Raw genomic sequence first — 22,927 nt, 5'->3', positions numbered from 1 at the left:
ACATATAACTGAGAGATTGGTCTATCATTTCTAGGATCCGATTTCGCCCCTCTTAAACATAGGACCAACATGGGCCATCTGCATTGATTTTGACTTTGGAACTATGTTCAAGGTGATCACACTATTAAAAAGTATAACCAGAGTGTTGGCCCAATTAACTGGGCCCTCCTTTAAGGTGCTATTATATTGAGGCTGTTGGGCCGGGCAGCTCTGGAGGACTTGGTGAGAGCAATCCGATCTTTCACCCTATTCACTTCTACTTGTATTGGTGAGTGTGAAATCACACCGCTATCAATCTGAGTTGACGTGAACAGTTGCTTAGATTTACCTGCGGTATATAGAGCTGTAAAGAAGTCGACCCATACGGGCTCAGCAACAGCATTCAGCTGAGAGGTGATAAGAGAGCTGTCTTGCCCATTAATCGGAGACCAAAAAGTCCCATGTTCTTTTTAATTAGGACTTAAAGCATGATTTCAGCATCTCTCTGTATTAGGGTTGAGCAGCTACATTTACAATAGTTCCTATATTTTGTTTTACAGCTTTGCAGCTAACCATCTGCAAGGTGATGGAAGTGTTAGAACTCCTGATTTCTTTAATGGTGCGTCTTATATCTGCTTTCATAAAGACTAACTCATCATCGAAAGCATGTGGATGTTTCCGAGATGTTTCGAGCAATTTCAGCCCAGGATTACTCAAAACAGCACCCATCAATTCTTGAATTAATGTATCAAAATGTTCCACATCAAACACCTCAATTTTCCAATCTAGTGTCGTATGGCGCATTGCCGATTTGAATTCTTTGGCTATGATTTCTAAATTATGTGGGGACCACTGACAAGCATTTCTACTTGCGGTAGTTATTGGGTCCCCTCCCTGTAGCTTCTCTCGTGCTTAGAATGGAAGAGTGAAATTGGCTCTTAAGATACAATGATCACTCCCAAGTAATTTTTGTAATAGTGAAATCAGAACAGAGTTCAAACATGTACTGATAAAACAAAGATATAATCTAAAGTAGATCTACTGATACCCCCAAACCATGTGTATGTATCGCGGTTGCACTCCCTAATCTGACCATTTAATAACTTCAAGCCTAAAGTGGCAGTGGTGCACCACCACTGCCAGCCAGCTTGAGACTTAAAGTTCAGGTCTATAGGGTCTGGGGAAATGTCCCACTGATAACAGTCCTGATCGGGTAAGAGGCAGTTGGCATTAAAATCACCAACCAAAATAACTTGTCTAGAAACACAACTTGACTGCCATGAGGGGACAAAATCAATGATGATGCGTAGGAAATCTTCTAATGCACCCACTCCTTTGTGCCAATAGACATTGACCAGTAGAGCATGGAAATGATACACCTGTGCCGTTACCACAACCAACATTCTATGCAGAAGATTCTCAATCTGATGTGCAACGAATCCAAAATCGCTTCGTATGGCGGTAATAAGGCCACTAGAGCTTGATTTTGCTAGCTGGGAGAAAACCTGAAAGCCGTCCAACACTAACAAAGATGTTAGCCACATTTTGTGGATCAGCAGACTGTTACATCTTCTCAGTAGCACCAGAGTGTCTGTTTGTCATCAAATATACATTACCCTTAAAGTTCCAGGAAAGTATCTTCAGCCCTTCGTTAGAAGCACATTGATCTGTTGATTTAGTTACGTCATTGTCCCGCCTTGTGTCTGGAGGGGAATTGGGTCTCTTGATGTTCTCTCTTGATTTCTTTGCATGTGACTGTAATATTGACCACCAATAGGCGTGGTGGCGTGTGTAACCGGGACACCTGTGTGGTATGTCCACAATCAGACCACCGGGCTATCAAAAAGCCCATGTTGTTCAGAAATACCCTTTCTGTGAGAATCAAATCTATAACCAATCTAGTTCTAAAATAAAGCAAAGACTGTACAGTTTTTGTTTTTGTGGAAAAGTCACTCTTTCACTATCTGCTGAAGATAATGCAGCAAAAGTCGGAATTTCAGCAAAAATTGACAAAACATTGGTGCGATTCAAACACACTGGGAAGCTGTCACCCAGTAGACTGGAGAGTACTAATGTATTCCTTTCACTCTGATCAAGATGAATACTATTGGGTATAGGTTTTGGCATTGACACAGACGTGTTAGTATTCAGGGTGGCCACATATGACCCATCGAACCCCATGTGGCATACTTTTTTTTTTCTTGTAGAGAAATACTGTAAGGTTTATTACATTACTTTCCTGTTAGACAATTTATGGTTTCAACTTATTGATATGATCCCAAAAAGGGGCATGGGTTGTACGTACATCAACATTGGGCTTTGTACAATTTCCTTCCATCTTGGGAAATAATAAGGAATATCCAGTCCCCAACCTTTGGACACGTAAAATGTATCAAGCAAGCCACCCAAATTCAAGTTTTGACTTCCACCGGGAGGTAGATTTGCAGACATCCTGGATGTCTTGGGCACCAGATTATTACATTTGTGAAACAAAAGGTCTGCTTCTGAATTACTTTCCGCCCTTTCTGAAACCCAAAGCCCATCCATTTGTACCTCCACCTCCCTCTTTCGGATCACATTTTGTTCTACATACCTAGGCCCCGTGTCCGACACACAATGACTCTTCGAGATAGTAGTAGGGTAGGCAATAAAGACTCCCTCCAAAAGAACAAGGCAGGATTAGAACACTCAAGCTTAAGAACAGGAATGGGCAGTTTAGGATCTTTTCCAAAACACAAGGCTGGTTTAGAACAGGGGGCATAAGACCAGATGGCTGACCTAGGGGGATTTTCATGGAGGATTCCTCATTAAAGGTTACCATTTTAGGCAAAGCTTGAATTCCTACATCTACCTTAGCATCAAAGGGTGAGAAAGCAGATCTTGAAGGCAAAGAGATTGTCGAGTGTGCAGGATTCTGACTACCTTTGTCGCAAAAGGTGCACTGAGAGGTAATCAAAGTCCAACTCTGGATTGCAATAGGGGACTTCGTTGGAGCAAGAAGCAAGTTAATACAGCGAGTTTGTGGCCCAGCTGGCATTAAAGGGTTTCATTAATTAGGGCTTTCCTCTATCAGAGGAGTCTGCGCTCTAGGTTGCTCCTTGGTCCATCTCTGTACTTATCTTATTGATTCAGGCATAGTCAGATTACACATCCACTTGCGGGAGGAGGTGTTCCTCAGTTTCAACAATTTTTGATTATTTTGTCTTATTTTCCCTTCCACCCACAATGTCTCTCCCTCCTGATACATGCAAGTGTACCACAGCGATTGTTTGCGTAGTATGGCCTTTATGTGAATTGTTTTGTAATGTCCCTCTACCCTCAGAAGTAATTGCTTTACCCTGAGTGCTTAAGATAATGAGGGCCCTACCTCAATGACAGATTCATCAATAATTATAGGGTCCTATACAGGCATAATCTGAATAATTTTATGTATATCACCCAGGAGGGATGTGGTACCTCTGGAGGCAATAAGACCTAAACATGCCTCCAAATCCACAACATTGATGTTAAGAGCTCAAAATGGTAGTATGTAGATTAACTTCTTCCCAAATATTATCAGGAGGGGTTCACAGCTTTACTCCAGTTTGCACCTTTAATCAGGAGACAACCACTGGGGAGATGACATGGCTTCATTGGATGAGACCTGGTATCACCCCATTTGCTCATGAAAAAGACCCTGTGATACCCAATACCCTTATGGCCTGTTGCCATACATATGTTCCCCCTTCATGGAAAATAGAAACATCTTTTCCCACTATCCTTTAGGCCAAACTCCCATCCATGATCTAAAAACGTAAAAACTTTAAGAATAACTTTTTCAGTTCTAATTCCCCTTCATATAGAACTGGTTTTTCATATGGAACCATTTAGAGATTCTCCAAGTATTATGCATCAGTTGACATCAATGGACTCCTAATTCCCACAACCATTTAAGGACTGAGACGAAAATGTAGGAAATAATGCAGAGCAGAAGGAGCCCTCAAGCTCATTGAGCATGCTAGTTTTCAGAAAGCACCGGTGCGTGGGACATTAAAAAATAGAAACCACTATTGGAGCAGCTTTTTAGGAGAAGACGTTGCATTTCCCTCTGAGGCGCATGGAAGCTGGAGGCATAAGCCGGTGTGGCCGAGCAATGGGGCTTACCAGCATAGAAGGAAAGTAATGTTGCGCAAACAGGGTGTGCTGTGGAGATGCCACGAACTACAGGAAGATTCTTGGGTGTTCGGGAGCTGGCAGAAGCAGCGTTACCCTCACCCAGACCTGAAGGACAGCAAGTGTGCAATAGCAGAGCCATAAGTGAAGCCGGGAAGACGTTGAAGCAGCACGAACAGGACCAAAGACGCCACACGCAGCCGGTGAGTCAGCCCAAGCAAAGTGGGGACCCGTGGGGCATTTCGGCGACCACGCCAAACAGTTTGAGCATTGTAAAGGTGTAGAGACAGAAACAATAAGAAGATTGTCTGCGAGTCAAAAGGGCAGAGTATAAACACAACCCCCAACAATATATAAGTGCATGGAATATAGGTCTGGGGAAAACTTGAAGCGAACATTGAAACAACTCGATATACCGAACCAAAGAAGATGTATGCAATTTTGAAAGTAAAGAGAAACTGGTATATATGTACTTATTTTATTTTAGCATTTATAGCAGTGCACCAAACCCTCAGGCATAAGGGCGCTGGTTACGGAAAGTGCAAAAGCCATTCTTCATAAATCGAATTCAGATTGGAAAATCACAAGCAAGTGGTATTGCATACATAGACAGCTATAGCCGCGCCTCATGGAGTCGGGAGCTACATCCAGCATACATAAGACCAAATAGTCAAATCTGAATGGCATCTAATCTGGCAGAGTCACACCACATGATATGGGGGCCACATCTGGTATACATGAGAGCAACAGTCAAATCCGAAAGGTATGTAATCTGGCAGAGCCACGCCTCATGGTATGGGGGGGCTACATCAGGTATACATGTTACATGCCGGGTAGTAGCAGGTAGGTATGGAAGGATAGTGACAGGTTACGTGGCAGGCACAAGTCCTTCACAGCGCCGCATGGCTGGAAGTCAAGATCCAGCAGAACGAGTGAGGAGATTATTGTACAAAGCACAGACTGTAAAAAGCAAGATGGCTGCACAGATGGAAGGAGTGCCTAAATTCGATTTAGCACTAAACACAGAAACATTTGAAACGAGATGGCTCAGACCTTTTAGTAAATGGCATTGGGGAGCAGTGGTGTTCTGATGAAAAATGCCGGGACAGGCTTCTTTGATGGGCAGGATTTTGCTGGCTGTGCAGGGGTATCTAGCGGTAGATGTTTTAGGCAGGAGTCTGCCTTCCTGGGCCAGACCGGGTTATCTCTTATGCGTAGTCGGTGCCCTTCATGCGGCTGGCATCTGGTTGCTGGGTCAGGAATAAGTGCCCTTGACCAATCGGGCGGGATTTCAAATTTGTATATTTTTGAATTTATATATTCTAATTTCGAATATATATATATATATATATATATATATATATATATATATATATATATATATATATATATATATATATATATATATATATATTCCCAAGGAAGTGTTTGTTGAACAAAGAAGGAACTTTTTGCGAGGCTAAGCAGCTTTGTATCCAACAGGATTGTTATGGGCCATGAAAAGAACTGTTAGACCAAGAAACATTGGCATACCATCGAAGAATCCAGGAGAGAACATTTATGTTGGAGCTGTTTTGTTTTCATTCATGAACACCTTTGGAAACACCAGGTTTAAGACATTTCCCTTCTCACTTTAGTATTTAGTTTGTAGTGTGAGGGTCAGGATAGAACGTTTGGACACAAGGACGGTTTTGATTTCTGACATCCTGACGCAGAGAGCCTTAGTTTTTGGTTTTTGGTAGGGGAAATTCCTCTTAGAGCAGGGTCAGAGAGGCATTTTACCAGCCCGATTATGTTAATAAAAGTCTTCGACCAAAAACATGAATTTCTGACCCCACACACTGGGTAATACGTGTCTGGAAGCACCTGCCCCTTCAATTTGTTCCAATGCCGCGAGAAGGAGAAAGTAGAAATCTCTGCTTTTCTACGTTACTTTTTAGTAAGTAATTCTGAGCATCTAAACATGAAACTGTCTGGCAAATATGCATGTATTCCCTTTCGGCATGCAGAATAAAAAACATTTTTAAATATCTGTCACATTCCTGAGTGGTTTCCTTTGCACTTGATAGTGATGTGGCAGTGGAAAAACCATACTGTTTTGCCAGATCCTCTGCGAAAAATGCAAAAGTACACCTATTTGTAAAGCTGCAATCCCTACGCCAACCTATACATCCTGAGTTGTCCTGCATACACCAGATCCTGAGGGATCCATATGTGTGGGCCACATTATCACTAATATCTCACATCTATGAAGGCAATGTAGCTGTTCGGAAATGTGCTAATGGTAGGATATCCGTGCCTCTCAGTCAATATGTGAGTTTTGTGTTGTCTGTCTGATACTCACGTATGCATTGTTTGATGTTCACCGAATTAGGAAATCTAGTGATGCCATATTTGGTTATAGCCCTTTGGCCTTTCCTGTTGCCAAATCCTCTTATTGATGTTGATATTTTATTTGTAGCTCGCTCATACACAAGTGTTTCAAAGCGCAACGAGTCAACGGAGGGGAACAAGAGAGTACAAAAACAACAATCTTATTAGGCCCAGTGACACTGGGAATGCACAAGTGCAGGGGAAAGGGAAGGGGGAAAGTGCGGGGGGAGGGGAAGAAGTGGAAAGTGCTGAGAAAAGGAATAAAAACAGTGGTAGTGCAGCCAGCACGTGGCAAGTGCTAGGTTCAACGTACAGACAGGGGGAGTCTGATAAGTGTAGAAATGGGGGGACAGTAAGGTTACAGATACAGACCCAAGTGCAAGAGTTGCCAGGAGGCAGTGCGGGTGCGTGGCTGGGTGAGCAAGTACCTGGGCCCGAAATCAGAGGGTAACCAGGTGCGCGATGCCGAAGCAGAACAGATCAGCAGGGGAGAGGAGGAGCGAAGGCAGAATCAAAGAGGGAGGTCTTGAGGTGTTTCCGGAACCGGAGACGGTTCTCCTCAAGTTTCAGAGTAGCAGGGAGGCTGTTCCAGAGGGAGGCCCCAGCCGAAGACAGAGATTTAACCCAGCTTGATTCTTTGAGAAACGACCGAGTCTTGCTGCTTGTTTCTGAGAAGTGCTCCTCCTTCACATATCTGTTAGAGCTACACTTGGAAGACCAGTTAGCATAAAGATCTTGCTCCACCTAGCCCTTTAACATGTAAAGAGAGCACAAAAGGGTTCCTTATGTCTGTGCACAATAAAAAAGTGCTTTTTTTTAGGAAGTGCTGTCTAGTAATCGATGGGGTAGTATCTTTTACCTTCTATATATTCCTTTGGATGCTGAGAATCCGATGTCCTTAAGGTTTCCCATACATGATCCAGTTGTAGGGTTGCTTATTTAATGAAAGGAGTGATGTGTATATGCCTATGTGCTGACATGTTACTGTATGTAGTTTCTTGATGGCAGGCGAATGAAACTCGGGGCTCAGTATTGATTACTCGTCTAGTTAACAGCTTTGTTTCCTAACTAGTCATTCGAGGGGATTGGGTCCTCTGACGTATTCCATATCTATGACAGGTAATAACCACAGCTGTGCTGCTTCGGAAACTTTTTTCTGCGTCCTGCGTCGATGACGTCGATGCGCCGTCGTCGAGGACCTCCTCCGACGTCATCCGATGTGATAAGTAGGGCGCACGACGCCCGTAGCCTCAGTTGCGTTTTTTCCGCGAACGTGTTGCTTCGTGAATCTCGGTTAACGCCTCGACTCTTTGGAGTTCTGTTCTTCTCGGTTCTTCGAACCTGTTTGTTTTTGTGAGAATCTCCTTCGTGTGAAGATGTCTTCTACTTCGTCTTCGACACCGCGTCCGGGCTTCAAGAAGTGCGGGGAGTGTGGGTCCAAGATGTCGGTGACGGACTCGCACGACGCCTGCCTCTGGTGCCTCGGGGAGGCCCACGACATGGATGACTGTATCGACTGCCAGTCTCTCACGTCCAAAGCTTTACATGAACGTAAGAAGAAGTTGTCAGTAGGTCGGGTGTCCAAGCCCCGGAAGTCGAAGTCTGCGGGGCTTTCGACGGATGATTCGAAAGGAGACTCTCTGCGTCATCGTCGGAAGTCTCGTGGGTCTCCTTCTAGGAGTCGGTCTCGCCACTCCTCGGCCTCTTCGAGGCATTCTCGGAAGCGCCGACAGCAGTCGTCTTCCAGGTCCTCTTCTGAGGACTCTGCCCGGCACGTCGCTTACCCACCAGCCGTGCGATGCCGGAGGAATGGGCTTCCTTCGGGAAGAAAATGCTGGCGATTCTCGAGTCGCAGGGTACTAAGCTGTCTGCGCCCCCGAGTGGGGTCGGTCGTGAGAGGTCGTGAGACACCACTCGCAAGAGTGGTCGGCACGAGTCACAGGAGAGGTCCCGTTCGGACAAGGGGACTCGTTCTCGACGTACCCGTTTCAGGTCCCGGTCCTCGACACGTTCGAGACCGTGTGCACCTGTGATGTCTTCGAGGAAGACATCGACGTCTGAGGCGTCGAGAGGCTCCTCGAGGCTCCGGCTCCGAGGAAGTCGTCGAAGCCTTCGACGCTGAGGTCGTCGAAGGACACGCTCGGAGCTCTGGCTTCGAGGACTGTGTCGACGCCATCGATGCTGGCGGCGCTGCATCTGACGTCGACGCCAATCCTCTCGGCGCTGATGCCTGTTCTCTCGACGCCGGCGCCGATTCACTCGACGCCCTCAATGCCTTTCGAGGCCGGGGTGTCAGAGGTACCCCGTGGCACGGGGGGAACCCCCTAGGAAGGCTCTGGTTAAGAGCAAGCCCTCTCGGGTGCCTTCTTTTCGCCACCTGGAATATATTTCGGAGGTGGATGAGGATTCTGATGGCCTGGTTCCTAGTCAGGTTCCAGATGAAATTGTCTCGGGCCATAGTCAGTTTGACGATTTGAGGCCGTCACTGCATGATGCCAGTGGACCGGACACCTCTCCGGAGGTGGAGTTTTGTAGGCCTGAGCCTGGCTCTCATGCCGATTCCTCGTACCGGCGCCTTATGGCTAGGGTTTCCGAGTACTTGGGTTGGTCTGCTCCCCCAGGGGAGTTTGTGCAGGATGATCTCATGGACATCCTTGATGTTGGTCTCCCAACTGACCCGGTACTGCCGTTTCATATGGTTCTACAGAGAAGGGTGGCAGCGACTTGGACTGCTTCGGAGAGTCTCCCGGCGGTGGGCAGGTCCTTGTCGCGAAAATACCATCCAGCCAGTGGCGACCCCTGCTACTTGATCAGGCACCCCACTCCGGAGAATTTGGTGGTGCAGGCGGCCACGGCCCTGGCAAAGCAGGCGTCGTACCCTACCATCCCTCCTGATAGGGACGACAAACGTTTTGATGGCTGGGCGAAGAAAGTGTTTTCTTCTGGTGGTTTGGCGCTTCAGGCGGCCAACTTCATTTGTGCCTTGTTTCGTTTCACACACACTCTGTGGAACTGTGTTGCGTTAGCGGCTGAACATATTCCCGAAGGGGACGAACGGGATGGTTTCCTTGCTACGGTCCAGGATGGTAAGGATGCCATGTGTGAGTCCGTTCAGTCGGGTTTGGACATGGCTGAATGCGTCAGCAGGTCCATGGTGGCGAGCACCGTGATACGCAGGTTTGCGTGGTTGCGGAAGTCAGGGTTTGCTCCTGATGTGCAGTCCCAGCTCCTCAACATGCCCTTTGACGGTGAACACCTTTTTGGCAGCAAGGCTGACGAGAGCCTTGAGAGGTTGCGGACCTCAAGCTGCAGCGAAGTCGTTGGGCGCTGCAGTTCACCAACCTCCGCCTTTTCGTCCTAGGGGACAGCAATGGAGGGGTGGTTCCTTTCGCTATTACTCGTCCTTCAGTAAAGCGAGAGGAGCTGGCAGTCAAAGAGGCCAACGCAGGGGTATCAGAGGTGGACGACAGGGTACCCGTGGTGCCAAGGCCGCTCGGGCAGTTGCCTCTTTGCCCTCAGGTAACGCCGCAGCCGCTACCACTCAGTCATGAGGCCATGTCCCATGGTTCGCCGGTTGGGGGAAGGCTGGCGCAGCATCTTGTAGAGTGGCGTGCCATTACTTCAGATGTGTGGGTTCTGGAGATCATAACCCACGGCTACTGTCTTCCTTTTCGGCACAGGCCTCGCGACAATCCACCAGGGAACCTCTCTTTGCAGAGTCGGGATCCGCTCCTTGCGCAGGAAATTCAAGCCTTGCTGGAGAAAGGTGCCATAGAACTGGTGCCTGTAGCGGAGAGGAACAAGGGATGGTATTCCCCTTATTTTTTGATTTCGAAGAAAGACGGGGGATTGAGACCCATCATGGACTTGCGCGGTTTGAACAAACTCCTCAGGAAGGACAAGTTCAAGATGGTTACTCTCTCAAGTCCTCCAGGCCCTTCAGCTTCAGGACTGGTTGGTGTCTCTCGACTTCAAGGATGCTTACTTCCATGTGCCGATTCATCCCAAGCACAAGAAGTACCTGAGGTTCGCGGTTGGCGACTCGCACTTTCAGTTTCTGGTCCTGCCGTTCGGATTGACCTCCGACCTGAGGGTTTTCACCAAGCTCATGGTGGTGGTGGCAGCGCATCTCAGGCAAGGGGGGATTCACGTCTACCCCTACCTGGACAATTGGTTGATCAGGGGGAGCTCTCCTGAGCAAGTCCTGGATCATCTGTCCGTCACCTGCCACTCCCTTCACAGGCTGGGCTTCTCCCTCAATTTAAAGAAGTCCCATTTGACGCCAACACAGCGGCTCCAGTACATCGGAGCAGTGCTCGACACTTCCCTGGGGCAGTGTTTTCCTCCCCAGGTGAGGGCTCTTCACATTCAGCAGATGGTGCACAAGTTTCAGCATGCCCAGACGCTCCCAGCGTTCGAGTTCTTGAGGTTGCTCGGCCTCATGGCATCCTGCATTCTTCTGGTGCCAGAGGCTCGCCTGCGGATGAGATCTTTGCAGTGGGCACTCAAGATGCAACGGTCGCAGTCCTCCGGCTGGATGTCGGACCCGGTTCAGGTGCCGCCCTCTGTCGCCTGGGACCTTCTTTGGTGGGCCGTCGAAGGCAACTTGATGAAGGGGGCTCCATTTTGGCTTCCCTGGCCGGAGGTGACTATTGTGACGGATGCATCCCTCACGGGATGGGGAGCTCATGCCAACGGGCTGACAGTCGGCGGTCGTTGGTCTCCGTCGAAGTCCAGACTCCAAATCAATCTGTTGGAGCTGAGGGCCGTCAGGCTAGCCCTGAAGGCTTTTCTGCCGACTGTGCGAGGAAAGAATGTCCTGATCCTGACGGACAACACAGTGGCCATGCACTACCTCAACAAAAAGGGGGGGGCAGAGTCACTTCCTCTGTGCAGGGAGGCGATGCAGCTCGAGTTCTGGGCCATCCAGCAGGAAGTTTCGATCTCGGCAGTTCATCTGGCTGGAGACGAAAACGTGACGGCGGACGCTCTGAGCAGGCAGAGCACGATCTCTCACGAGTGGGAGTTGGCTCAGGAGATTCTCCTGGAGATCTTTGCTCTTTGGGGGACCCCTCAAGTGGATCTCTTCGCCTCCAGTGTTAACCGGAAGTGCGAGAGGTTCTGCTCACGGGAATTCCCTCCAAAAGGAGCCTTGGGAGACGCGTTTGTGGTGGAGTGGTCATTCCCGCTGCTGTCGCGTTTCCTCCAGTCCCCGTTATCCCGCAAGTGCTGCGGAGGTTACGGAAGTTCGATTCCCGGATGATCCTCATTGCTCCGGCGTGGACTCGGAGGACGTGGTACCCGGACCTTCTCGACTTGTCCATCTGCCCTCCACGTCGTCTTCCCTACCGAGATGATCTGCTCTCACGGGAGGGGGGTCAGCTTCTCCATCCAGAGGTCAGATCCCTCAACCTTCACGCTTGGCTTCTGAAAGGTTGAGGTATAAGGATTGGGACCTCCCTGAAGACGTGATGGAGGTGTTGCTCTCGGCCCGAAGGCCAGCAACAAAGTCTCTGTACCGTTGGCGTAAGTTCTGCGACTGGTGCAGAGTTCAGAATGTGGATCCTTTTGCAAGTGACATCCCCATGGTTCTGTCCTTTTTACTTTCTTTGGCCCACAGGGGCTTGCAAGTGGGTACCATTAAAGGTTACCTGGCGGCGCTGTCCATCTTTAAGTGCTCGTCTGAAGAGTGTTCCTACTTTAAAATCCCTTTAATTTCACAGTTTCTGAAAGGGCTCACGAATGTGTTCCCTCCGTCACCTTTCCTGGTGCCCGGTTGGGATTTAAACCTTGTTCTTAAGGTTCTTATGGGTGCTCCGTTTGAGCCTTTGCATTCTTGCCCTTTGAGGCTGTTAATTCACTGTGTTTCTGGTTGCGGTTACTTCCGCTCGCAGAGTGAGTGAGTTCAGGCACTTTCAGTTAAGCCACCCTTCACTGTATTTCATAAGGACAGGGTTGTCCTTAGAGTTCGTCCTTCTTTTCTTCCGAAGGTGGTTTCGGAATTTCATTTGGCCCAGAAGGTTGTTCTTCCGGCATTCTATCCTCCTCTGCATCCTGGTAAGGAAGAGGAGAGGCTCCATAGGCCTGATCCTAGGAGAGCTTTAAGCTTTTATGTTTCACGCATGTCCCGGGTCAGAGTGGACGATCAACTCTTTATTGGTTACGCTGGAAAGCGTTTGGGACAGGCTGTGACGAAACAGACTTTGTCTCGCTGGATTATTTTGGCCATCTCGGAGTGTTACCGCTTGGCGGGTAAGGACCCGCCGGCTGGCTTGCGGGCCCATTCTACCAGGGGTATGGCTGCATCTACTGCCCTGCAGAGGGGTGTTCCTATTCGCAACATCTGTGATGCAGCCACCTGGGCTTCTGTACATACATTTGTACGTCACTATTCCCTCGATTCCATCCGGGGACAGGATCTGGCCTTTGGCAAGGCGGTCCTTTTTTCTGCTATTTGATTGGCAATTCTAAATTTTGATTCTAAATTCTTTCCCTCCTCCTTGCTCTGGTACTGCTTTGGGAGTCTGTCATAGATATGGAATACGTCGGAGGACCCAATCCCCTCGAAGAACAAGTTACTTTCTTACCCGGTAACGTTCTTTCGATGGGATGGTCCGACGACGTATTCCATATCGCTCCCTCCCTGCCTTACCCGCTGCAGAATTTCTTTTGCGATTGCAGCTTATGTTCCGCAAGGCTTTGTGTCTGACTGGCAGTTGACTGATGTCAAACGTTCTGGGGGGAAAAAACTACAACTGAGGCTACGGGCGTCGTGCGTCCTACTTATCACATCGGATGACGTCGGAGGAGGTTCTCGACGACTGCGCATCGACGCAGGACGCAGACGCCGAAAAAAGTTTCCGAAGCAGCACAGCTTCCATAGATATGGAATACGTCGTCGGACCATCCCATCGAAAGAACGTTACCAGGTAAGAAAGTAACTTGTTCTTCTGCTCCACCCTGTATCTCCTGCTGGGGCAATATAGCTATTGCCCAATAATGGCCCCTTGTAGTTTCACTAGGTGACCTGGGTAGGCGCTGCATGATTCTCCACACAACAGCAGCATCTGCACCGTCGGCTATGAAGGATATTCTTGCAGACGGACATATGTTGGGCCGCAAGCTTTAATCTCAGCAGCCAGGGTCAGAGTCACTAGCAATATATTCACCAAAGTAAGGGACACATGATTTCTCGAAGACTAGGGATACTAAAGACATTCACATAGGATAATTGCATACCCATTTTATTTCCCACACAAATAAGCGTGCATGTCTTTGGTGAATTACCTTACACATGTACAGCATTGGTATGGTCTTAGAATGTTCCCATTGCCCAACCCACTGATGGGTGCCCATGGCTAGACTCGCTTGCGCCCAAAGGAAGGCACATTATTTCTGTTCTGCTGTGTATGCCTTGGTGTTTCCTGTGCAGAGAGAAAGTTCTACTTTTGCACTCTGCACCAGTTTTGCTGGGGCATTACAGCCTCGGTGGTCCGGTAATTCCGGAGGCAGAATACCGTTACTCCCCAGTCCCTATAGGACTCCATGGGGATGGGGACAAAGGAAACACCAGCACCCTAATAAACTGCCAGTGTTTCTATTTCCGTCTGCAGGCGGGTGATGGTACTCCCGCCAGGTCAGACCTGGCGGGAGTGACACCACCCGCCTAGAGAACTCTTAATCTGCCGGTCCGCAACAACGGTCGCGGTCGGTTTACCGCAACCGTTGTTTTCCAGACAGGCATGGTCATAATGAGGCCCAATGTGTTTTTCTGGTAAGTGCTGATGCTGTCAAAAAAGCACAATGCCCTGCTTTGAAGTGCCAGTACTGGCCCGCTAAGCCTGGTTTAGAGAAACTGGTATGTCGTCGGTGAACATGCCCTCCTGAGAAGTTTTGTTACAGTTAAGTATTTCTGACTTTTATATTATCCCTCCCATTAGAGTGGTGTGTTTCTGCTTTGGAGGCTAAAGTGAGAGGTCAAACTGTGCACCCAGCCAATGATTGCCCTCCTTGCTGAGAAAACCGACCATTGCCATCCCGATCTTAGCATACAATTTTATAAAGCCACTTAGGCACCCCACACACAACTCGTAGAAGTACCCCCCAAAAAAATGCTTTTCACCATAAAAAGACATCCCCATTGACTTTCACATTTCTTGTTTTAAAACGTCCTCTGTTAAATTCAGAACACCAATGCTGCGCCATGGAAAGCGTTGTGGGGAATGCACCGGTGGGAAGAAGAGTCTCTATTTATAGACATTTTATTTATAGTTATGCGGTTGATGATAAAGCAAGGTTTTGTCATGCTATATATACCATGCTACTCATTTATGTACTTTTAATTGTATTTCTAAAATCTAATCAAGGCCTCTTTTTGTATTTTTTCAAGGAATTGGCGACTCCTATCAGATGGGAATGTTCAAAATATTAGCTGCCATCCTCCATCTGGGGAATGTGCAGTTCACTTCTCGCGATTCTGACAGCTGCCAAATACCTGTAAGTCTGACGCCGCTTCTTGTAGAATAGGCAGTAGGTTCAGGCATTGTTTTTGCTGTCAAGCCAAATGTGTGGTTTTATTATTGCAGTCTGAAGCTTGTGCTGCATCCCAGCAGAGAAAGAAAAACGCCGGGAAAAGCCAATCCAGCAAAGTGCCAAGTCGGCAGAGCTGTGTGTGGCTGCTGCACTGCGCTCCTTGAATTTTAAGGACCACGTTTCATTAAGTGTTATTTTGCTGCCAGTCATAGGGATAATATCCAATTGTGGAATTTGCATGCTTCCACAACTTTCAGGAATTCAGACAGTCTGCAGACCTCTCAAAGTAGTGTACGTGTGTGTGATTTCATAAACCAGGCAGTAATCAGGATTGTAATTCTGCAGGCTGAAGAGAGAAATCTTGCATCCATTACAGTATCTCTTTAACTATGAATTGTAAGATTTATATAAAAGAGTTGCGTGGAGGCCATTCCCTACCCCTGCATATTGTCCCCACCTTTCTAATACATGCTTCATTTTAAGTGAGGAAACCCCTACTAATCAAGTAGGTCCCCACGTGGCATTAATGGGGAGTATGGCGGGGTATGGAAGATAAGAGTGCTATCCTGTCTCCCAAGGAAGCTCTTAAGCGAAACCGTTACTGTGTAAGTGTTTTTTGCGGAATTCTTTTCAGAAAATATTCACTATACAGGAGAACTGTAAATGTTAATGGCATTTAATTCAAGAAATATTAATGACGGCCATAAACCTAAAATTTACATAGGGTCACACAAAATTAAGGTTAACTTCTCTTAAGGCAAGGTATACCCTGGCTTTATGATGGTGACGGAAAAGAGTAAGACCGTGTGCAATAATAACAGGACGGCAATATTTGGATATGGAACATGACCACTTTTGGACTAATGGCAGCAAAAGAAAGCTTTTTTATGGACAAATAAGACCTAATAAGAAAAAATAAATGGTGAGGCGCAAATCCTTAGAGCTCTGGTTTAATTGGTTCTTTAAATTGTACCAAATCGTGTCACTTGGTTGCAAACACTGCTAAAACATTACTGCAGCTTGATAGGAGAGTCTTCAATGCTTTGTTAACGACCTCTAATTGATTTGTTGGCAGCCAAAGCACGAATCCCTCACCATCTTCTGCGACCTGATGGGTGTGGAGTATGAAGAGATGAACCACTGGCTCTGTCACCGAAAGCTGGTGACCAACACGGAGACCTTCATCAAACCCATTCCCAAACTCCAGGCCACCAATGCCAAGGATGCGCTGTCCAAGCACATCTACGCCAATCTCTTTGGCTGGATCGTTGATCATGTCAATGAGGCGCTCCGGACTTCTGCAAAACAGCATTCGTTTATCGGCGTTCTGGACATTTATGGGTATGTGTGCACACTGCATGATTTTCCCCCTTATGATCCAATTATTCCTATCCTGTTGTGCCACGGTAATCGGAAGCATCCGTATTTTTTGTCATGTTGGCTCACATTGTAACCTGCTAGCATTGTAAACAATAAATGCAAATCGTTGATCAGCTTAAGTATGCCAACTTTTCCTTAATTTCTTAGTTTAATTCCTGCAAACAAATGTATGTCTTATCTAAGTAGGTAAAAAGGGACATCCGATGGAATGGCACAGACACAGTGATGAGTTAACACATGCAGTGTATGGTCGAAAGCAAATCAATTCATTTAACGTTCGGTACTTTTGTTTTGGCACAATGTAGCCAACATGTGTTTCGCACTTTGAAGTCAGCACTTTTTTTATTGACTTAGTTGAATATAATGAATCAACCTTTCAATTTTAAACACAAAAGCATATACAATTGTTATCACATAGACTTGGAACATTCTTACATTGATGTTATCCATGGAGGTATAAGGAATTAAAAATATAGAATATAAAAAAGAAATTTGCAATTCAAGGCACATCTCTCTCTCTTGACTGAGCTCTTAAATAACATAGTTATTGAATTAATTTAGCTTATGTCTAATGAAAAGATACATTTAATACTAGCAATTCTAACTGTGGTTAGTTTAGTACAATAAACTTGATACCAAAGTACTTCTGAACTTAGGATTTTGAGATTTTTACATATTTTTTTTTTTTTAAATGAATCCATCCTGCTAGTATCTCTTTTGTGGATCATAGATTGAGCCTGAATCGTAAAAACGCATTTCTGAATAGTAGAGAGGGGAATCTCACTAAATAATACTCCAAAACATGATACTGCTTGTGGGTAAATGGATTGTTCTTGAAATCTGTGTAAGTTAAACACACTTTCCATGTGTGGATCCAATCTTGTTGCCAGAGATTTTCTTTGGCACGTGTAAGATTATCCACTAAAAGCTCAAAGGATATGTCTGCTGCTACCCATATGTTTATAGTTTCTTGTTTCCATGTTACTATAAACCTATGGCTCAAAGACATTAGATAATTGGATAGAACATGCACCAGGGAGTCTGTTTTAGTGGACAGTAAGCATTTTCTGTATAGGGAGCACAACTTCCATGCATACTCACCACACAGGGATAAAAGCCCTAGTTCAAGCCTGATTATCAGCATCGGTTTGTTTTGAGGCAGTGATCGTACATGCCTCCAAAACATCCCTTTGATCTTAAGCCACAAGGAATCTGGTCTCCCTGACTTGGTCTTGGCACCATACAAAACTGTTGGGACTACCTTCTGGCTTTAAAAGGTTACCACGGTAAAAACACGAACTTGCCATATTTTGCGTGTATTATTCGGGCTTGCGATATGGCTGTAAGCATCTTAGATTTGAGTTCCACAGTGTACGGGCGGTCGGTGCCATGATCATTCCTATTTACACCAAAATAACGATAATCATGAACTACTTCCAGCTTTGCTTTGTGCAGCGACCATTTGTAGGAGTATCTGTCATTATGCTGCTTGCCACAGTGTAGGACCTTGGTTTTGTCCAGGTTAATTAACACATTTTCATCTGCATATTCACCTATTGCAGTTAGATTTTGGAGTTTTGGATAAGAGAACCAAATCGTCCGCTTGTAGTAGCCATGGTACGGCATGCGGACCTAGTTTGGGCGAATCAGAGATGACGTTAATGAATTTTTCTTTAAGGTCAGAAATGAAAAAGTTAAACAAGACCGATGCTAAAATGCAGCCCTGTTTCTCTGTGAAGCCAGCACTTTATCAATGATGATTGTTGGGGGAGAGATTTGAATTTGATGCTAAAAACCATAGACTGTGCTGGTTAAATTGCAACGCACAATGTTGAAAAATGTGCATGAGAAAAACACTGGTGTCCTTCTACACTCTTTGATCAGTGCCCCCAGTGCTGGCTGTATACTCTTCAGACCCTGTGCAATCTTGCTGCCTTTGGACCCATGTCATATTCGGTTAGTGTGGAGCAGGCTCCTCTGTCATCTTTTAGGCTTCACTGTATATTGCAACTAAGAAGCTGTCGACTGATGGCTCTTCCTTCTGCTCCAGTACCACCAGCATGGATCACTTACTGTGACAAATGTTGTCAAGCAGGGATTCTGCTTTTCATGTCTTTTGTGCCAGGATAGGTAATACTTTTAGACGAAATGATAGCCCGACTGGTCGCATTGCTACTTTTCAAGTTAAGTATTTAATAGTTTTTGTAAAAGCTCTTAAATGTTGAGTTAGCAAAGTGTTGAATTGATGAGCAAGTTCGTCAAGTCCCATGCTTTGACACAGCCACTTTAGGAATATCTGTAAAACAGGATTATCCCACTCTAGAAGGTGTGCTCTTCCTGGAGTGGAGGTCTGAAGTGTGTTTCATTCATTGGACCCTATGCCAGGGAGTAAATTGTGAGTTTCGGGCAGCGAGGCATGCGCAATTTGAGGCTGGTCATAGAACATAGTGGTTTCCAATATGAAATCTTTAATTTCATATATGATGGGGCATGGCCATGTACAATCCTTTGAACTGAGGTTGGGCTCATGCATGTTACTATTGCAGGTACTGGGATGCAATTTGGTTTCTTTAAAAGTAGGAACGTGTAGGGTTTTTGTTAGCTTTCAACACTGCGTTTCAGTTTTTTTCCGACATACTTACACGGCAATTTGTTATTTATTGGACATTTTTTTTTTTTTTTGGTGCCTATACAGCATAAAGTGTTTCCAGGCGGGGGGTGGGGTGGGTGGGAAACTGAGTAGGATACAATGGCAATAAACAGCCCTACTAGGCTTTGTGACATTCGATTCCTGCAAGTGCAGAAACAGGAAGTACAGGGGGTTAAGGGGACGGGGAGGGTGGGGATGTAGGGGGGAGGGGGCCCGAGGGGCTGGGTAAGTGTGAGGGGGTGTCTGGAGGGCAAGTGCGCTGGGGGAAGGGAAAAGGGTAACTAGTGCGAGGTGGGGGGTGGACCAGACTCCGTAGTCTAGTCAGTCAAAGGTGCCAGAAGGCAAGTGCTGGGTGCTGAGGCAGACTGGTTGAGGGAGGGCCTTTCCCCTGTGTGACTCAGAAGGGACCAGGCAACCAGTAGCAGCAGCAGGGGCGCTTTAGCAGGGAAGGGGAAGGGTAGAGGGAAGGAGGAGGAGAAAAGGAAGTTCTTGAGAAGTTTCCAGAATTTAAGGAGATCCGGCTCAAGTTTGTGAGTGGCAGCAGGGAGGCCATTCCAGAAGGAGGATCCTGCCGAAGAAAGAGAGCTACCCTCAACCCCTCCTCACTGTTTGGAGAAACATCTGACCTGCAGAGAGTAGGACCAAAGGACTCTAGCAGGGCGGTATTTAGAGCGAGAAAGTTGGATATATCACGACACAAGCCCCAGAAGCCTTGTGGATGATGCAGAGGGTATTGAATTTGATCCTTGCAGCCACGGGAGTCAGTGAGGAGATTTTAGGGCTGGAGAGATGCAGTCCCTGGGCTTGAGGCCAAGGTTAAGTCTCACAGTCCTATTCTGGATTAGCTGGAGAGGGCAGAGTGAGGAAAGAGGTAGATTGAGAAAGAGACTGTTGCAGTAGTCCAGCTTGGGGAGAACCAGATCTCTGGAGAGGTTGAGTTTCTGGGGGAAGGTGAGGAAAGGGAGAATGCTTCTGAGGAGGTAAAGCTGAAAGTGTGCCTTCCTGGCAAGGCCAGCGTTAGGAGGTGAGAAGGAGAGAGCAGACTCGAAGAGGACCCACAGATTTTTTGCCTCACAAAAGACTAGGGAGGCGGCCCACGGAGGGTGAACAAAGAGTGGGAGGGAGGGGGAAGTTTCAATTGGGAAGATCTGTCTTACTGGCATTAAGACAGATAATTAGCAGCACACCATGCCTGAATGGCGGTCAGACAGACGGGAATGAGAGAGGAGCTAGCGGAGGGAAGCTTAAAGGAGAGCCGAGTGTCATCCGTATAACAATGGAACTGAGAAGAGAAGGTAGAAATCAGGTGGTCACTAGGGGCAAGGTAAATATTCAAAAGACACGCGAGAGGAAAGAGCCTTGGGGAACCCAGCAGGAAGAGATTGAGGAAGAGGAGAGAAAAGGGCCTATTTGAATCTAGGAGGACTGACTTGAAAGGAACGCCACCAGCCAGGCCAGTGCCTGATCCACCATTTTGCAATGCAGGTATAATAAATGTGAAATTAATGATTTTGGGATCTCTTATGGCTTGTGCCATTGTGCAAAAATTTTGCTTTTTCAGGCTTGGTTTGGTTGATCCAAAGAATATAACGTCATAGCTGCTAGTATGCACCACAGTATCCATCTGTGAAGAGTTTGGTTGCATTAGCGTCGTAAATGTTACCTGATGAAATGATGGGCTTTGGATTTCCTTCGAGCATGAAGGAAGGACATGGCCTGAATTTGGTTAATGCAAACTTGTATGCCTGGAGCATTTGTGTCTAATATGTAATGAACTGTTCCAGATGTAACTGAAGATTTGGTTCAGATTAATGAAATCTGTTAAAGCACTGACCTAGATTTTGTCTGCATAGGTGTGGATTCGGACTACCAGGCTGGTTATGAGGACATAAAGGGATTTGAGATATTAATCAAAATAAGTGAGCTGTGTTTACCCCGGTTAATGTCACTTGTATTAATGGATGGTGCTCAACTCTGAGAATCCGTTTCGTGGCCAGTTTAACTCATTTTGTATATCTTTTAAAAGTAAAAGAATGCAAGATGAATTTTAAACTGAGAATTAAACCGGTTCTCTGGTATGTTGAGAACCATGCATTTTTATAAGGGACATTTATGGTTAATACATCCCACTGTTTTTCTGATTTCAATTCCTAGGCCATGGAAAGTAGATGTTCTGTGGCCCAACACCTAGGTAGGGCGAAGTAGCACAAAAGGAGAATTGTGTTCCAAATAGCAAAAAGCAAGACAGTCTTTTAGCTGATCTCATGGTTTCTTTACATGATGTATCGACCTCTGTGAGACTCCACATGTAATGGGGAGGGACTTGTGGTTAATGTCCTTGGATACACTGGGGACAGTTGGAGACCAGAAAGACTTGACCAAGTTAATCCTTCCTTTAAAGAGCTTGGCCAATGGGGAGTCTGCCGAACACGGTAGCAAGATGGATTATAACAAATTGTAAAACAAAAATGTCGAGCTCCATTTGCCCTTGGTCTATTGTTGTGGTGCTTTTGTTTGGACGAAATCTGTTTCCAATTGTCATGGATCCGATGACTTTTTAGGTATAGTCCGAGCATGATGATGGCTGCATGCACCAAGTGCAAATTATTTTATATTGGTAATAGTGTGTTAACTGGATGCTTGTTCTAAATTGAGTGCGGCTTAGTTGCGAAGTGGGGTTATCCAATGATTTTTAAAGGATTTGGAAGTAACAGGACATAGAATGAAGTGCTGATTATTTTTCAACCATTTGGACATCGCTGGACCTTCTGCTGATTTTTGAAGAACATTGTGGGAAGAATGTGGTCTTCGGGTGGCTGGCAGTTTTCGGGGTGTCTTGTTTCTGTAATCTTTTAGAATGAAAACAAATTAAATTAGGTTGCTCAACTTATTATCTATTTATGATACCTTTATTTGCGCTCTTGACAGAACAGTGTGTGCTACAGTGTAGAACATTTGCTTGAAAGAAGGGCTCAATTACTTTATTTTTGGGAGAAGTAATGAGTGTGAACTCTTCCTCAGCTTGAACAAATTAAATTCCATAGGAAAGATAAAGTTAAATCATCTAAGGCTACATCTACAAGAATACAAAGTTTGCTAAAGGTCTGTGGAAATACAATTGGATTGTCTGGACTATTTTGCTTGCTCAAAGGATTGTTCTTCTCTCTTGCTGCTGACTCATGATTTCCACAAGTTTGTTCTTTGATTAGTTATCGTTGATCTTTTCCCCTTGCTTTAAAAGCTTCCAATTGGAAAACTGATAACTGATTCGCTTAGTTATGCCCCGATCTGCGAACATCTCTACAGATATGTGCCTTACAAATATAACTTGCTAAGGAAGTCCAATATATCAACGTTCACAAAACTAGTCGAATGTTGTTTTGCTTGCTCAACTACTGACTGATCCCTGCACCGGCATCAGTATGTCCAGATGGATGGCTCCATATCACCCCCATTACACGTCGTGTGAGGTCCTCCTAGTATCCATCCTCTCATCTTGAACTGCAACATCTAACTGGAGTCCCTGGGATGCCTCCTTGGTAACCACCTTATCCACATCCATCAATAATGCGATAAGAGAACAGAAAAGACCTGGGTTGTTGGGTGAGGTCCAGTTAGGAGGAAGTGGCACGGGGAGGCCAGGCAGAGGTAGGACTGTGAAGAAAAGCGGGGAGAAGGATTGCAGAAAGCATGTGCAATTTGAGGTGTTGGTTGGTGAGAGAAAGTTGTACTCGGGTGTCAGAGGACTTGTTAATGAGACACAGGCAGAGTGTAGTGCATACATGAATTGCCAACTAATTTAGTCAGCTTTCACCAAACTTTGCTTGTTCATATTCGGTCAGTCTTGTTGATGGACACATA

General features: G+C 46.1%; 1 protein-coding gene across 1 annotated transcript in view; it reads left to right on the top strand.

Moving 5' to 3' along the window:
• Positions 1–22,927, top strand: part of MYO5A (myosin VA) — a 937,291-nt gene that overhangs the window by 417,245 nt on the left and 497,119 nt on the right. The window contains exons 9-10 of the mRNA XM_069624847.1: positions 14,894–15,000; positions 16,112–16,377. Coding sequence (XP_069480948.1) covers positions 14,894–15,000; positions 16,112–16,377 — 373 coding nt within the window. The remainder of the gene's footprint in view (positions 1–14,893; positions 15,001–16,111; positions 16,378–22,927) is intronic.

This window comes from Ambystoma mexicanum, chromosome 11 (genome assembly GCF_040938575.1).
Source record: "Ambystoma mexicanum isolate Mex_15411 chromosome 11, UKY_AmexF1_1, whole genome shotgun sequence".
NCBI lineage: Eukaryota > Metazoa > Chordata > Amphibia > Caudata > Ambystomatidae > Ambystoma > Ambystoma mexicanum.
Note: the sequence above shows the minus strand (reverse complement) of the source record. Positions and strands in the feature narration are given on the sequence as shown.